This window comes from Erpetoichthys calabaricus, chromosome 7, assembly GCF_900747795.2.
Source record: "Erpetoichthys calabaricus chromosome 7, fErpCal1.3, whole genome shotgun sequence".
NCBI lineage: Eukaryota > Metazoa > Chordata > Cladistia > Polypteriformes > Polypteridae > Erpetoichthys > Erpetoichthys calabaricus.
This window is the reverse complement of record NC_041400.2, coordinates 30,177,845-30,196,876: the sequence shown is the minus strand read 5'-3', so window position 1 is coordinate 30,196,876 and position 19,032 is coordinate 30,177,845. Positions and strand designations below refer to the sequence as shown.

The following is a 19,032-nucleotide window of genomic DNA, read 5'->3' as shown; positions in this document are numbered from 1 at the left end:
TGCCACTCAGACAGAGTTTGCCTGTCTGCAATTAGCCAACAGTAACTTAAGACTTTGCATTCAAACGAGCCCAGGTCGCGAATGAATCTTACTATCTGGAGAGGGAGGACCCAGAGTTTAAAACACAACACTTTTCAATTAAGGATGGTTTCTTGTATCGGGGGATTTCTGATTGCATGGGGGACTGGCGGATCAAGCATTTGGCGGTGCCAAGCGGGCATTAGAGACGGTTTTAAAAATTGCTCACACCCATGTCTTTGGGGGTGGGGGTGTCATCTTGGCATGGAGAAGATGAGGGAATGCATTTCAAAACACTTTTATTGGCCAAATCTCACCTGACTGTCAGATTGTTTCCGCTCATAGACCCGCTAGGGCTCCCCTCTCACCAATGCCTATTTTGGATGTTCCCTTTGAGAGGGTTGGGCTAGATATTGTGGGCCTACTCCCCAAGAAAAAAAATGGTTTTCAGTATATGCTTGTGTTGGTTGACTATGGGACAACATACCCCGAGGTGGCCGCTAAAGCTCTCTCAGAAATATTCATGCATAATGGCATCTCGCACAAGATATTAACTGACCAGGGTATGCCCTTCATCTCTTGCATCATGAAGCAGCTATTTGAAAGCCTTGAAATTAAGCAGTTGAGTACCACTGTTTATTGTTCCCAGACAAATGCCTGACTGAACTGTTTAATAAAACGCTGAAGCAGATGATACAGTGGGTGTCCCATGACGATCCAACCTCCTGGGATACAGTGTTGCCTTTTCCCCTGTTGCTGGGGGAGATTTGTCGATCGGATCATTTTGCTCCAAGAACAGATCTCAAAATTGTCCTGTATTAGGGTGCAACATATGCAGCATGAACAGGAGGGGCAAAAACGTAATTATGGCAAGAAAACCAAACTCGGGTTCAGGTGCTGGTGTTGAAATTTCTGTGGGTCTGAAGGGATCAAGCGAAATAGCTCAGCCCAGCAGTAGTGGAAGAATGCATTAGTCCAGTGAAATATCAAGTCAGAATTCACGGTGAGTTGAAGCCCATACAGGTTTTGTGTATTAATCTACTGAAAGAGTGTCACGACCCACACAAGGCCCTGGTCACGTCCATAGCAGTCCCTCAGACTGAAGCTTTCTATTGGTGATGATTTGCCAGATGATGTCTTTTTGGCCTTGCCTGACCAGACATCATATGTGGAACACAAGATTGTAACTGCACCCGCTGTCACTGTACTTGTACCCCTGTATCTCATTCCGGAGACAACTAGGAAGGTGATACACAGGAGGTGAAACAAATGCTCAAACTGAGGGTAATCTGCAAAAACAAAAGTGATTGGCGGAGCCCAATTGTTCTGGTTTCAAAACTGGACGGCTTGGTTTGGTTTTCTATATATTTCCGGTGATTGAACAATATTTCCAAGTTTGATGCATACCCGATGCTGCGTACAGATGATTTGTTGGGGAAACTCAGACAAGCCTTGTATATGTCCAACATGGATTTCACGAAAGTGTACTGGCAGGTGCCCCTGAAGGAATACAGTTGTGAGAAAAACCACATTTGCCACCCCAGATGGGCTGTTCAAGTTCATCAGGCTCCCTTTCAGTCTCCCATGGGGCTTGGTTGACTTTTCAATGGATGACGGACCAGATTCTGTGTCAAGGTTTAGGGACTGTGCTTTCTCAAAGTTTCGTTGGGAAAGAACATCCCATTACATTTCTCAGCAGGAAACTGCTTCCCAGGGAGTACAATTATTCAACCATAGAAAAGGAATGTTTAGCAATTAAGTGGGCAGTGGAGGCCCTCTGGTACTACTTGTGGGGGCAAAGGTTTACCCTGGTGAATGACCACGTCCAGCTTCAGTGGCTCTACAGACAGAAGGACACAAATTCTCAGCTCACAGGGTGGTTTGTTAGTTAGTTTATAGCCATTTGCTTTTGATGTTTGCCACCATTCCAGGGTTGCATCAGCGTTGACAGTCTCTCACACCTGGTCGAGCCTGGGTTAGGCAGCTGCTTTGCCCACAAAGGTGCTGACAAAGCTAAAGGGGGTTATGAGATTTTTTTTTAACTCCCTTGAGCCTCTCCCCAATGAAGTGACATGCCAAAACTTGATTAACGCGTCTGTCGAGGGCTGCTTGGCCATCGCTGAGGCAACTGCAGGTTCACAGCACCCCACAGGTTTGCCATGCCATAGAAGTAACTGTAAGTTCACTGCGTCCTGATGCAATGCATTTGTTGCCTGATGGGTGATGCAGGAAACATTATATCTTGGTCACTGACCTGGCCCCAGCCCTGCCCATTTGCTGTATCTGTGTATATAGTTGAGTGGTAGCTCCCACTTCAACAAATAACCTTGCTGTTCGCGTAAAAATTGCACTACAGAATAACAGCATACATATTTAAACATCTTTGGCATTCATTGTTGTCGGGTGAATAACAGAAATACTTTTTAGTTTATTAACACTGCTTAAAATTGCATAAATAATAAGGTAAGTCTGCAAGATACATTTCAGTGATTAACTGTTTAGTTAAATATTATAATAAAAAATGCTACCCTATTTACTTAAATTTTGCATTTTAGCAGATTTCATGCACCTAGAAGGAATGTCTGTTACTTGTAAACTACACTGAAATGTCGTCAAGTCACAAGAAATGATATACCATAGGAATACTGTAGTTAGTGCTCATTACCAAAAGTTGCACTAAGCTTTTTTTTCTGTATGTATGTTTTTCCCCTAGCAAAAGCCAGCTTTCTCATTTATAAGCTTACTTGAATTTTTTGATACATGTTTACTTACTTTAATTATAATTATTTCTCAATGTTTTGTGTATTAAGAAAGACATTACCAAGTTACTGTAACTGTAACTATATAAATTTCACCATTAGGAAACATTTTTAGGGCAAACATTTCAACATCAGGAAATCTAATCAGTCACAAGAGCATTTTCCACTGAATCAGCACACACGACCAAATCGCTAATGTTAGTTGATTTCTCCAGCACAGCATAGAAAATGACCCTGAATAAATATAAGGATTAATATACTCTGAGCCACAGAAACACATGGTACACACAAAGGATTGTCAGGTGTTTGTAGAAATAAATTAGAATGAAGAACGGTGACCTCATACAACATGGTAGTATACTGTAATTGTTACTGCTTCTGCTTCATTGATCCAGCATTTTGAGTTTGAACTTCATGGCAGCCATACAGTAGTTCATGTGGAGTTCGTAATTTTCTCATCACTTCTGCATGGGTTATCCACTAATACTCCATTTTCCCCTCCCACATCCTCAAAAACACGAAGGTTAGAAGAACCAGCAATTCCAAACTGACCCTAGTGTAGGTATGAGTGTGTGAGAGACTGGGCCCAGCAATAGATGGCAAGGGCTGCTACCTGTCTGGTGCCTAATGCTTCCAGGATAAGCTGAGGCCACTCATGACCCTGAATTGAATTATTGACTAAAGATTGAACTCTGAGAAAAAATGTTTTACTACAGTTCCATAGTTGCAATTTTTTTTAAATAATTTCATTTGAACAGGGAAGCACACTGTAGCTACTCAAGGTGTTCACTGCAGTGTTTCTGATGTAAGTTACTAAGATATAAAATGTCAATACTGAATAACACCTAGGGCCAACAAATTCTTCTCTCATGAAAAGAAACTAAATTAAAAATTTCCTTTGATAAATGTCTGATATAAAAACTGTTTTGATTTTTTTTAATATTTTCATAACAATACACATATCCATCCAACGAAGTTCTAACATTCATGGCCACAGGGAACATGTGCCTATTCTGGCAGCACTGGAAATAAGACACAATCAAGCCTAGATAGGGTGTAACCACAGTACAGGGCAAACACTTGTACCGGTATTCGTTCATACAATTCCAGTTTAGAGTCAGCATTTTACCTCATACAAATGTCTTTAGGATGTAGAAGGAAAATCACAACACTAAGGGGGAAAAATCCATGCAGTCATGTAAAGAACATGCAAATTCACCACAGACCACAATATAATAATGTGAAAAGCAGTAATTTATTATATCAGAAAAATCTGACCACTTTCAACGTATTCTGAAAAACATCAAGTGTGTACAAATAAAAAAGTGAAGTAAGAGCTCCTAACTGAATCACTGCACAATCACAAAATTGTGGCACAGAATGATCCATATACTCTAATCTATAAAGACTGTGTATTTCTTTCAACAATCAGTCTGATATTGCTCAATACAAAAATAAATTAAGACTTACCTCAATTCCACGGTTAATTGCAAGCTTAGCCATTCTAACAGCTATAGGTCCCTGAAAAACATATAATTAAGAATTATTTTTTCTTCTTAGTGTTCACTGATAGGAGTTAAATTCTGTTTACTTCCACTTTAAATTCATCAGTTGATGTTTAGCAGTAAGCATATTTATCACAATATAAAACTCAATTCAAATCCAGTTCAAATTCAGATTCAATAAAATATTCAAATCCACATTCAGATTGCTTTTATTATCCATAAAGTAGAAATCCGCACTTTAAGGTTCAAGGGTGGAGCCAACCATAGGCAGGATACCAATTAATCTCCAGACAAACAATGGTCCAAATTATAATTGTCAATTAACCTAACATGGGCATCTTTGAAGTGTGAAAAGAAAACTTAAGTACCCACGTAAAAAATAAGACAGACATAATTAGAACCCAGAATCCAGGTGGCAGAAAAGATGAAACACTGTCCCACCAAGCCCTCTTATATCTCTAGATAAAATGATACAGCATGTTAGAGACATTTTGATTATTTACTGAAACTGAATGGGGACTTTGAGTATTTACTGGACAGCATGGTACAGTACCCTGTAAATAGTCTGAATGGGTAGACAATAGGAAGCAGCAACCTTATGGTGTGTATCTATGTAAAACAGTATTAATACAAGTTCACGTAATAAGTAAACACATTTTGGGTTAATGTTCTTGACATCTGAATTGCCAGCAGGTCAATTACAAACTGCAACTTGAGGTTTTACTTTGCTGTTTTAGAACTTGATGTCTGCTTATTTATGTGTGTTTTGAATATAGTCTTCCAGTTACATTATATATAGAGTCTTAGTAGATTTAACCCACTTTTGTAAAATGTACTGTGGAACTGAACATCTACCCAAATTAACACCTAGGTTGGGAAAAGGTGGATTATAACATACATGCTATTATGGTACAATTATAAAGTGACACATACTGGAATAGATGTTACATAATCAATTACAAACAGAGGGTGTCACGAAACTCTGTTTGGTAATTCAAACTGTAGTCTAGATTTTTTTATACACACTTCTGGGAAATATTAAGTAAAGTCTGAAAACAGATGTTTCATAAGATGTAAAATTATGAAGATCAGCATAACTAATTATTGTAATACTGTGGATTAAAGAGCCAAGTACTATATAATTCAAGTGACTTAAACTTAGAGAAAAATGTCATTTAATGAGGCTAAATTGAATAATAACAGTTTCCAACTAAGTATTTCTTTATATCAGTTTTGTGATGCAGTTTCAGATACTAAGCACCAATACTGAAGAAAAATAAACGTTGACAGCACATTCCTCATACAGTAAGCAGAAAATGCTTACTGGTGGTTCTTGCAGAAATACTAGCTGATTGCTGTCTGAGAAGAATATATCAATCACAACCATGTAATGGTTACCAGGTTACTCATACTCAGTATAAGTAAAGGATGGAATTCCACAACATAAAAGAATAAGGTGAAATTTTGTATGATTCAACTTGTTGGTGCAATAAACACTTTGTCAGCCAAATTATGAGATATAATTATGCTACTGAAAAGCACCCCACTTTCAGTTTATATTTACTTTTGTGTTCAGGTTTGACATGTCAAGAAAGATATTTAAATAGAAATGAGAATAGAACATGAGACATAACAGCATATTTACACTTTGACTAGGGAAGGAAGAAAACCTCCACTACTAAACGGAAGAAAATAAAAGACTTTTTAAAAAGTGGTTATAACTGTTAATCTAAGAAAAACTGGTTACTAGGGTAACCAAGTACTCTGATATAATGTATCAGGTCAGGAATTTGTCTTGGATTTGTGTGAGTGAAGCATGTCCGTCTTTGTTATTTTTAATTGATGATTATTCCTGCCCTTTCAAGCTATGGTGTGACAAAGCACAATTTGTTATCCAGGATGCATTAAAACAGACATCAAGCCAACAATGTTGTAGTAGATAAATGAGTGTGGCTCTGGTAATATTGTATAATTTAATTAAATAGTTATGGCACGGAAAGATGGGCAGGTGTCCAATATCTGTATCACTCTATTAATTGCACTTTTGAAGCATGCTTACTGTTTTTGTGTTTTCTTCTCTTGATAAAAAATAAATAAATAATCAAACAGTGATTTGAATTACAGTATGGACAATGACTAAAGATTACCAGGGTGACATGATATAATAATATTAAAAACTTATGTCACAATACGGTAAGATAATATTATAGTACATTTTAAAAATGTTAAGTACTGTAATTCAGTTCTTCAGGATACAGAAATTTATTATTTCATTTTATATGACTTAAGTTAGAGTTAGAATCATATCCTTCTAGCAAAAACATGTCAATATGTTACAACTTATAAGAAAAATCCTTGCTTTAATTTAATCCACTTTCAAGTAATTTAGCAGTAGTTATGCATTACCTTTTATTGTAATACAGATGTCAAACAATAATGGATATCAATATGTTCCATATTTAAAATAACCTTTGAGTACACATCAGTGTTCGTTTAAAATTCTTGGAGCTTTTTAAATGTATATTGGCATATCATACATGCTGTCTTTCATTTTTACTCACTAGGATTCATAGCAAATGAGTGTACATTTATACTTCATGTGAAGTTTAACTATGGCCATACATGACAGGAGCATAGAAAGCTCTCACAGGATCCCTTACACTTTCCAACTGAATATAAACACACAATTTTATTGTACACTTGAAGAATTTTATATGCAGTATAAATCTACCATCAAGCACTCCTGTTATCTGCAGTCAGTAAAATAGAGACCTATTTCTTGTATTCCTGAATGCTGAATTCTAATATGACAATACTTGCAAATTGCAAAATGAATATTTTTACTAAGCTTTTTCATTACTATAAAATATTGTAAAAAAACAAGTAAAATCAAATATCAGATGAGCATTTGGTGCAGGTAACAAATAATAATAAAATGCATTCCTTTAATTGTTAACCACAAGCTGTAATGCATTATGTCAGCATTGCTACAGAGAAAGAAAAAAAATCCTTATACAGTAGAACTTTGGGTCACGAATGTCTCGGACCACGTACAAATCGGGTTATGACCAAAAAGTTCGCCAAACTTTTGCATCTGTTCACAAACACACACTCGGATAACAAACAAGCCAGTTTCCCTTCCGGTTCGCAAGCGCCGATGATTTCCGCACGTGTTCAGTCTCTCCCTGTGCAGCGAGAGAGAGAGAGCGCGAGCAAGAGAGCCCAAGCACAAGAAGTAAACATTACAGAAGAAGTAAGTAAACATTTAGTTTACTATTACACTCTGCATTCTATGGTATAATTAACCATTATTGTGCTTAAAAATCTTTAAAAAAATATATATTTACATACAGCTTGTACGGTCCGGAATGGATTAATTGTATTTACATTCAATCCTATGGGGGAAATTACTTCGGGTCACGACCAAATCGGGTTGCGACCACAGTTTTGGAATGAATTACGGCCGTGACCCGAGGTTCCACTGTACTTGTTTTCAGTTCATCAGTTACTCTATATCTTGACAAGAAATATGGTTGTCCTCAGCTGTATCGATTCTTTCTCCTTATCCCTATCTACTATATATTATGGAAGGCAATGTTTACCTGAGGGATGAATTCTCGTGCTAAGTCCAAAGCTCTTCTATAGGCTGCATCTCCCACCTCATTCTGCTCCACCACATGACTGACCAAACCCAATGACTTTGCCTCTACTCCATCCACTGTGCGTCCAGAAAAAATCAGTTCTTTGGCAAGTGCCATACCAATGACACGAGGCAATCGTTGAGTTCCACCTATAAGAAATGCATTTCTGAATATCATTTTCAGAAGCGATATATATCAAGGTCCTACCTAAATGTAATTCTTGAATATTGATTTGAATTGAATACATGAGGCAATGGATATAATATGCAAAATTCTATTCTTGGTTGACTGATTAATAATACTAATAATAATAATACTAATATATTTTATTTAATAGGCACATTTCTTAGCACTCAAGGTCACCTTACAAAGATTTAAACAACCACAATAAAGATACAAGCAAGTAGAACAATAAAATCAAATAGCAATAAGGCTACAAAAGTAGTAACTAACATAAAACATAGCTGGCAGTAACAGAGGTAAAATCATAGTTGGTGTGCCAGTCTGAAAAGATGTTTTGAGAGCAGTTTTAAATTGTGTTATTGAGTTCAGCGAACGGATGCGAGAGGGAAGGGGCACTATGAGAGATTGATGTGTGGTAAAGAAAGTAAAGCTTTTGGTAAAGATCGGTGATGTAAGGAGGAGCAAGATTGTGGAGAGTTTTAAATGTTAACAGCAGTATTTTTAATTGTATACAATAATAGACAGGGAGTCAGCAGAGTTGGGAGAGAATAGGTGTGATGTGTTTTGTACAAGCTAAAGGCGACAGATAAGTTTTTTTTAGGAATGCCAGATAGAATGGCACTGCAGTAATCTATACATGGAGTAACTAAGGCATTAACCAATACTTCAATACTGTGATGCGTAAGAGCAGGCGGAGCTTAGAAATTTTTCAGATGAAAGAAGGCAGTCAGAGAAACATTATTTATATAGGATGAAAAAGAGAGGGTTCTGTCTGTAATAATGCCCAGTCTCTTAACATGGGAAGAGATGTTTGTAATAGTACTGTTAATTAAAATGGAAGAATTGTTATCCTTAACATGTGTAGATTTAGAACCAATGCGGTGAACCTCGGTTTTATTATTATTTAGTTGGAGAAAATTATGACATCGATGGTTTTATGTCTTGGAGACATTCTGTAAGTATATGTGTTAGGGAAAACAGAAAAAGATTTAGTGGACAGATAAAGCTGTGTGTCATCAGCATAACAGTGAAATTTAATGTCATGGTGTCAAAAGACATTGCTTATTGGAAAGATGTAGAGGAGAAAAATAAAACGGTCCCAAAACAGAGCCCTGTGAAACTCCCTGAGTAACTACTGCATCCTCCGATAAGCCTTTCGCTTCAACAAACTGCCTCTTGTCAGTGAGGTAGGAAGAAAACCATTGGTGGACAAATCCACAGATTCCAAAACTAGCTAAATGTTTCAAAATAATCTGATGGGATATGGTGTAAGATGCAGAGCTGAGATCAAGAAGTACAAGAACACAAATCAGACTGAAGCTATTCAAAGAGGTTATACTTTGAAAGATGGGACTGAAGTTGGGAGGCAACTATGTTTTCTAGATTTTTTTATATAAATGGAAGATTTGAAAATTGGCCCAATAATTATGAAGAATATCAGGGGTCTAAAGCCATGTTTTTTTCAAAATCGGTGATATTGAGGTCATTTTTAATGAGAGGAGGACCATGCCAGTGGTAAGGGAAGAGTTAATTATAGTAGTTATCATGGAGGAAATATGTGGCAAACAGAACTTAACAAGGATTGAAATTATTAGATCCAATTGGCAAGTGGAAGAATTAGATTTTGTTATAAGCTCAGAGATATCATTTTCAGCTGGTAAACTGAACTCTGAGAATGGTGTTTGGTAAGGGAATATGGGCGATAGTGGAAAGTATTTAATTTTTTTACTGGGGTAGAAGAAGATAGTTCCTGGTGGATTTTTTCAGTTTTTGTGTTGAAGAAATCCAAAAAGGCAACTTGGGGGGTTGGTGGAGGTGCAAGAGTTCTAGTATTTTTCCCTCCTGTATTAAAGATGCTAGAGTAGTATATAGTTTTCACAGCAAAGAGAGCATTTTTGAATTGTAACATGTGATCTGAATACATTTCCTTATGTTCAACTAGATAGATAGATAGATAGATAGATAGATAGATAGATAGATAGATAGATAGATAGATAGATAGATAGATAGATAGATAGATAGATAGATAGATAGATAGATAGATAGATAGATAGATACTTTATTAACTAGACCCATTTTCTTAGCTAGATGCTCCAACAGTCAGCCCAATTTATTTCAGCATCATATATAAAAAAATAGATAAAACATTATCTTGTTAAAATTATGCCTAATTTTATGCAAAACAATTTGCATTATAAAAATAGAACTTTTCAATAACAATTGTTAAAATGTAAAAACATGCAATGACATAAACATGTTCAGGATTTGCTCTGACAGAGTATAGATTTGAAAAAAGTAGACATCTATTCTAAATTCAACAGGGACAACCAATTGCCACCCCAATGAAGGATATACGTTTTAAAATGCCAGAAACAAGTTTTAAAAGGTAGAAAATTCTTATCACTATGTACTTTATAAACATAATTCCCATGGACTGACAGACACCTTGAAACTACTTTTGCACACATTAAAGTATCTGCATGGAAAAATTACTCTTAATTGAGAATTGAGATACGTGCTTCAGCATGGCCTTACACATAATATTTATTAGGTGTTCAGGACTGAGTCTGCTCAAACACAATCAAACAGAAATGGGTAAAATCAAATATCAACAGAAATATTGGTCTATATTATATATATATACACACACACACACAAACATATACATACATAAATATATATATAAACAAGAATCACATGGGACCTTATGAGAATTTTGTAGCTAGTAGTTGTCAGGTCATTTCTTAAAATAACAGGTAAGTCATCTGCTATCATGAACCTGATTACTTTTGGAAAATGTGAACTTAAACTTTGATCCAAAATACTGATTAAGTGGCTACTTTCCTTCTGATTAAGTAAACATTAAGATTATGATGAAGAGACAAGTTTCCACTAATCAAACAACTTAATTACCAGTAAGTTGTATGCAGAAACAATAATTACCTGCACTCCCCCAGTCTACTCCCAACTATGTCTATAGTACAGCATGATCATATTTCACATTGTTGCCTTATTTAGAAAGCTTCATTAGCTCTTGAGATAATAAGTTATGTGCAGTAGCTGAGGTCAAATAGAGTGAATACAGTTTTATTTCTTTTTGATTACTTCTCTCTGAAGCTCTTAAAAAATGTGCATCTTATTAACACTAGAATTACCAAAGCCTACAAAAAAAAAAACCTCGTAAATCCGGCCCACCTTAAATCCCTTCACACCTCTCCGTCAACTTCTTTTGTCTTGTAAATGTTCCAATCAAGACAAGCTGCAAGCAGCCTGCTTTACCATCCCCCCACCCACCCCACTGATCTAATGTTCAACCCAGCTCAAGCCTTGATTATCTTGGAGGAAAGTGCTGGAGTTTTAGAGGGTAAATACTATATCGTTATTTGGAACACATGCATTTCATGTGTGTTCCGTGTCTACAACAATCTATGTAAACACATCGTTAAAACAGAAAGATTTTTCATGTTTTAGAAAAAAATGACAAAATGTAGACATGAACTGTATAATGTGTGAAGGCTGAAGTCCAAATATCAAATAAACACTTTCACAAAAGGTGCAAGTATAATGCGACAGCATCCATGGTGCAGCAGTAAGAACTGCTGACTTGTAATCAAGAGACTGTGGATTCGATTCTGGCTGATGCACAAATTTACTATTTTGAATAGTGAGCTGCTCTTATTGTTAATATTTATAGTACTTGTAAAAGTTAACTTTTTTTTTTCTTTTCACTTTTATTCTCTCAGTCACTATCACGATACAGCACCACCCTCCCCCCACCACCACCACCCCAGATCTGAAGCTGTTAGTTTTTCTCTGAAACTGGGAATAACTGTGGATGTGAGTGGTGATTTGAGACAATGGAACTGGAAATTCTCTGAGCTGGAGGGATAAAAGCTGACACACAAACGCTGGTGAATCATGCCTTCCTGGTATCTCATTGTCACTTGATTTTTTTTTATTCAGTTTTATTGAGTGTTCCTGCTCATGCTGAATTAGTATGCACCTTATGTTGCATGATGTCAAAGCCGCACTGACAAAAAACAGAGACATAGGTATATAAGATATGTGGAATTATTCATTGTATGAATTTCGGAAAACATTGTGGCACTAATGCAACATCTATATATATAATTCACTAAGGCAAGACAACCATGTAAAGCACGCCGGAAGGGGGCGTGGATTCACTAAGCTGCCGACAAGTAAGACACCCATGGCGCACGTAGGAAGGAGCCACGCCCACCAACTCTAAGCCCATTGGATACGACAACAACTCACAGAGCCACGCCCACCAACTCGGATGCGACGCCTCCGAAAACATGCCGTCATTTCAGTTTGTCTGTGCCACAGTCCACATGCAGCTCTGAGCCACGTTGACTTTTCATTAGTCAACCTCAGTGGAACCTTGGTTCACACAGAGGCAGCGCCAGAGAGAGACAGAGGCACACACAGGCAGCCCGAGAGAGAGCCACGCACACACAGGCAGCGCGACAGAGTCACACAAACACAGGCAGCGCGACAGAGAGAGCCGTGCAATCCTTTAAAACTGAGGTTAAAACACAATGAAGGAAGCAGTCTTTAAAAACCAATAACCCCTGTGCCTCTTTTTCATTAGCGTCTCACCTGCTTCACCGCCCTGCAACAGTCGAGACGCTTTCTCAGCAGCTGACCTTCTCTGTGCCTGACTCCACTACTGTCAGTCGCCTGATTAAAAATGGTGAACTCCTGCAATGTTACTATCTTGCTTGGCTTTTAAATAAAGTTCGGATTTGTTGAAATGTTCCTTTTTTCCCCCCTGTGCTTAAAACTCATTTTAAAAAAAAGTGTTTATACAGCTGCTGCAATGTTACAGAGAGAGAGAGGGCTAGCGTGCTTCTGAGAGACAGAGGGGGAGGGAGCTGGAGTGCTGCTGAGAGAGAGAGGGGGGGGGGGCTGGGGAGGCTCCCGTGCTGCTGAGAGAGAGAGAGAGAGGGGGGGCTGGGGAGGCTCGCATGCTGCTGAGAGAGAGAGGGAGGGGGCTGGGGAGGCTCGTGTGCTGCTGAGAGAGGGAGGGGGCTGGGGAGGCTCGGGTGCTGCTGAGAGAGAGAGAGAGAGAGAGAGAGGGGGGCCTGGGGAGGCTTGCCTGCTGCTGAGAGAGAGAGGGAGAGGGGGGGGGCTGGGGAGGCTCGCGTGCTGCTGAGAGAGAGAGGGAGAGGGGGGGCTGGGGAGGCTCGCGTGCTGCTGAGAGAGAGAGAGAGGGAGAGGGGGGGCTGGGGAGGGTCCCGTGCTGCTGAGAGAGAGAGGGAGAGGGGGGGGCTGGGGAGGCTCGCGTACTGCTGAGAGAGGGGGAGAGGGCTCCGTGCTGCTGACAGAGAGAGAGAGGGGGGCTGGGGAGGCTTGCGTGCTGCTGAGAGAGACAGAGGGAGAGGGGGGGCTGGGGAGGCTCGCGTGCTGCTGAGAGAGGGGGGGCTGGGGAGGCTTGAGTACTGCTGAGAGAGAGAGAGAGGGGGGGGGCTGGGGAGGCTCGTGTGCTGCTGAGAGAGAGAGAAAACATGATCAGCAAGTCTTTGATAGGCTGCAACAAAATGATGAAAGAACGGCACATTTTTTTCTCACAAGCTGGGTGAGTGGGTGCTAGTTAGTTAATAAGTTACTCGAAGGATTTCAAGATTTAATATGCACAAGTGGTAACACTGCAAAAGCAGCCCAAACCAGAAAAGATGGCTGGCAAAAAGTGGCTGACAAATTAAACGCGTGTGCATTGTACTTACTGAAAGCGGCGTTACGGATTTTGCAAATGTTAATTTTTTCCCTCTGCTTAAAAAACATTAAAAAAGCAGCGTGATTATGCGGCGTATACTACGCCGCAGGTTGGTATGCAGCATGTAAAACAGTTTGTCGCGGATAATTTGCCTTTTACTTTAACACGAAGACAATTTCCTGTTAGATTTGCCTTTGCAATGACAATTGATAAGGCACAGGGCCAAACTTTCAAAAAGATGTGCATGTATCTGCCAAAACCAGTTTTCAGTCACGGACAGTTGTATGTTGCTCTCTCCAGAGTTCCATCTTTTCATTCACTTACTGGTATGCCTGCAGAAACACGTGCAGCGAGCGAGAGAGAGCGAGCGACACACACACGCATACAGGCGCGCGAGAGAGAGAGCGCAGGACGCATAAGAATAATAATACTTCATTACATTGATAGACCGGTGTTTTCAGTATTCAAAGCGCTATCCACACAGGGAGAAACCGGGAAGCGAACCCAAAATCTTCCAGTCTCCTTATGCAAAACAGCAGCACTACCATTGCGCTACAAGGCAGTTAAAGAATGCACCGGCCTCAATTTTGTTTTCACTTCTGTTTACAGCGATCGGATCGTAGCGTGCATTGTTGCAATGTTACTTTTCTTGGTGGCTTATTACATTACGGATGTTTCACATGTTAATTTTTTTCCCTGTGGTTAAAAGATATTAAAAAAGTGTTTCTCAACTGTGACTCCGGAACAATTCAGTACGCAAGCTATATTAAGCGTCAACAACGAAGACTCGCTACACCTTAATGAACAAGTGCTGAAACTTATCCCTACCGACGAAGTAACTTTCACCAGCGTGGCCTCAATCGTCACAGACGATCCCGCTTTCAGTCACGGACAATTGCATGTTGCTCTCTCCAGAGGTCCATCTTTTCATTCACTCACAATGGCATCCACAAACCCACCCCATTTGGACAACTGTGTCGTTCAGCAAGTGTTCACCCATCAATACATAATTATGCGGCGTATGGTATGCCGCGGGTTGGCTAGTTATTCATATTATTCGTAGTCATTCGCAGACCTTTTTGCAGTTGTAATCAGTGACAGCGTTTTGTTCTTTTTCCCCGATCTTGCCCAGTCTCCATATTTGGGTGCATGGTGGTGTTTCTTTTGTACTCCAGGACATGCAGAGAAAAAATAGCACAAGAGAGGTCAGCTCCACGCTATATGCAATCATTTAATTCAAATATTAACAGTTCCCACATACCGAAGGACCGTCCTTCCTACATTTATGACATGTGGACCTGTTGCAATGTACACACTTCTCTCTATGCTGTGGTTCCTATTACATTAAAGGGGCACCTGACACTGACTGAGTTTGCTTTTCTGGGGGAAGCGGCAGTCTTGGAACAAAAGCTTGTCGATGTTGCATCCTCTTTTTCCATCACCTTTGCTTGTAAAAAGCAATGACGAAGTTCCTCTACAAGGTGAGCAAAGAACACTGTTCTCAGTGGACCCGTGCATGCCTTGTACGGTACATGTCCATTGATCGCCATGAGGTTAAGCAAGTTGTAATGCACAGCAACTGGCCACCTGCGTTTCTGCTCGCACTGAATAAGCTCACGCCTTCTGGTCCATGATGTCAACGCAGCACCGGGGAAAAAAAGAAAGACAAATATATGTGGCATTTTGAACAAATCGTTGTATGATCTGAATAGTACCAATTAGAAAACATCATTGCACTAATGCAATATTATTTGAAAACGAACAGCGCCAGATCGGGTGTAAATTTATGGTTCTTTAAAGTTAGCTTTTTTTCAGTTTTATTCTCTCAGTCACGTTCGTGCTCTCCCTCCTCCGATCCTGATCTTACCAACTTAGTCCAAGCCAATGTCCACTCTAAGTAAAAAGAACTGTCTCTCTTCTGTCCAGATGTCATACTATAAACTTTGCTGAATATGGGTTGTAGCACCTAAAAGAATTATTACTCAGTAAAATAAATCAAAATAAAACACAGTTTGTATTTTCAAACCTGCTTAACCTTACTCCCACGTCCCTTTATTGGAACTGTATTATGTTTCTGTAGTTTTTAAAAATATATTTTTATAAAGTAGTTTGCATTGAAAAGAACCAGAAATAAGGAATTTGAAGCATAAGCTGCTAATAGAGGGCTCATGAGTTGCAACGGGCTTTAGCCTTGTGGTAGAGAAGACTGGATCCTAATGCTACTGCTGGTTTTGTGGTTGTTACAATGTTGGAGTACACTATCTCAGGTCTGTGTGATTTCTAACCCTGATAAGCAACAGGGTCTTGTGCAGGCACAGTGAATGTGCCTGTGGTATAGCGGGTCCAAAGCTCATGTCAAAGGCCACTTTTTAAATAGATAATCACCACACCCGCGGCTTAGAAAGGGGATGTGGTAGTATGGCAAAAGCGGTTCCCGGGGGAGATCGTGATGCAGGTGGTCCTTGCTTAAGTGCACAGGTGAGGAGTCGTCCGCATCCGCAATTGTTCCCGGGAGCTGCTGATTTGCCACAGCTGAGCCACGTCCCCGTAATATTAAATAGAAGCGCGAGGTGGCTAACAGGAAAAAGAAAAAGAAGAAAGAGAGCAGGAAATAACAGGAGTTTGCAGGAGAAGGCAGGAAGGAGGAGGAGAAAGCCAGTGCAGGAGAGCGAGCAAGAGAGCGCAGGCTCACATGCAGCTGAGCCTGGGTGTTTGGCCGGCACCTGAGGAGCAGTTGATTGTGGTCGCTCCGCTGAACATTTAGTAAAGAGCGGGAGTTACCAGAAGAAGGATGGCTGGCCGCGTAAGGCCGACAAGGTAGCGGGAGTCAGGACTTGGGACGTGGATTTACCAGCGTGAGCACCCTGGTCGTTGGGGATCCCAAGTCGCTATTTGGTGAAGCCTACTGGAGCCAGGGATCGGTGAGGTGAACCGACCAGCAGAAGCAGGCAGAGCTGGTCAGCTGCAGCTAGGGTGACTCCCCTGGTGTATTGCCTGAATGGGAGAAACAGTGGAGTCGCCAGTCAGCAGTAGGAATACACCGTGCTTTATTTTTAAAGGACAGCTTCCAGCCATTGTTTTAACCTCATTCGTTTTAAAGAATTTTTCCATGGTGTTTTTAACCTCCACCTTTTCACTCATTTTTATGGATTATTTTTTTTAATAATTGACGTTTTGATACACTGCACTTTATTTAATTTGGACTTTGTTTTGTTTTGTTGTTATTTAATAAAAGCACTTTGCACTTTTTGCACCATACCCTTGTTCCTTTGTTATGCCTCACTGCTAAGCTCATCGGTGACATTACCGACGGTGTCGTGTTCAAGGGCTCCTGAAAGCAAGATGGGAGCAAGGAGCAGAACCCGCATCGTCACAGTGCCATTGCTTTGGATAAACCAGAGAATAAAGTCATGAGTGAAAAAAATTATGTAAATGTGGAAGTTTTTCTTATTGTACTTCAAATATCTGCAGTACTGCATGCAGAACACCTACAATACATGGAACATAGCCTTTTCTATACAAGTACCTTGTCTGTAAATTGTATATCTAAATAAGCAACAAAGCAAAGACTAACATGACAGATCTTAAAATGCAATTTATTTTTCATTTAAGTATCTAGCTGGTATATGAAGAAACAAAGCAAAGTAACTAGTTATTCCTTTAATTAAAACACTGTTGCTGAACCTGATAAAATTCTTTATCAGAGAGTATGTGGGTAGACCGAGAATAAGCTCATGAGTCATCTGCTACTTCGATGTTCAGTTTGTAAGTCATGCCCATGCAAAAATAATTGTAGTGTCATACAGTATATTCCATTACAACTTTGGATTTAGCTAAACTTAAACTACAAATAATCTCAAAAGAGAAAATGATAAACATGCACTGTGGATGAACACCAGTGGTACTGGTCTGTCAGTTAGAATATTCAGTACAGTACTGTATATACTAGAAACTGTGATGGCCTGCTACATGCTAAAAGTGCATACCTTACAAGAGCACCCTAAAAATATACATAAAAAGAAAGGGATGGTGTCAAGATTACCATTAAATGAAAGTTAAAATAGGACAAAAGACAATAAACAGATGACAACAGGAAAATAGAGTAAAGTACAGTAAAACTTAGTGATACCAGGCTGGCAGCAATGGGATAAAATTTGGATTTAACCTAGGCCTGCTAGTCAAACAGCTTAGTATTATGAGAATACTTGTCCAATTTGCACAAATTTTAGAATATAACTTTTTTTTTTGTGCAGAATATTTACTGTCCATTTAAGAAAGACTTTTAAAATGTCAACTGTGGCGTGCAACTTTGTCTTCTGCTATTCAGGGCTGTAAAGTTACTCAATAATTAATGGCTGTGCTATTTAAAGTTATGACTTGATTGTACTGTATTTAAGATTTGTAAACCTGCCTTTGAGCTACACATGAATATAGTATGTGTGCAGCTCAAAGCAGAGGACAAAAACAACAAAGGAGCTAAATTTCACCTTACAGCAAAGAATTCTGCTATCGAAGACAAAGCAAACATGCAGTGATATTGCAACCATTAGTTAGGTAAGTACTTATTTAAAGATTTCATAGAAATGTTAGCCACCATTACAGGTATCATAACATTTGTCTATTTGATCTGACTCTACATTTTCTGCCTTCTGAGAATCTACAAAAATGAAGCTTTAACATGAGTTGCAAGGGCATGTATTTATGCAACGTAACATGCAACATTCTGAAATCTACTTGTGATACCAGAGCCATCTATTACAGTACACGCACTCACTCTCATCTCTGTCGGTCTGTCTGTCTCATACATACACCAAAATTAAGTTGCCAATTAACCTGCAAATCTTTGGGGATGCAGGAAGACATAACAATATCAGGAGAAAATCAAATGCAGATACATTTCTTATTTTCTTATCTAATCCTCAGGGCCAGATGTCTTTAAGAAATCTGAATTTTATATTTTGTGGAATGGTACAAACTAGGGATATACTGATATAAGCATATGTGTTCATATTGCTTGATTACAGGTTGTTTTTGAATATAATATTATATATATATATATATATATATATATATATATATATATATATATATATATAGGGCGGCACGGTGGCGCAGTGGGTAGCGCTGCTGCCTCGCAGTTGGGAGATCTGGGGACCTGGGTTCGATTCCCGGGTCCTCCCTGCGTGGAG

General features: G+C 39.3%; 1 protein-coding gene across 1 annotated transcript in view; it reads right to left on the bottom strand.

Annotated features, from left to right (window-relative positions):
• Window positions 1-19,032, bottom strand: part of auh (AU RNA binding protein/enoyl-CoA hydratase) — a 208,128-nt gene that overhangs the window by 7,952 nt on the left and 181,144 nt on the right. The window contains exons 7-8 of the mRNA XM_028804872.2: window positions 7,885-8,072; window positions 4,248-4,298 (exon numbers count right to left, since the gene is read on the bottom strand). Coding sequence (XP_028660705.1) covers window positions 4,248-4,298; window positions 7,885-8,072 — 239 coding nt within the window. The remainder of the gene's footprint in view (window positions 1-4,247; window positions 4,299-7,884; window positions 8,073-19,032) is intronic.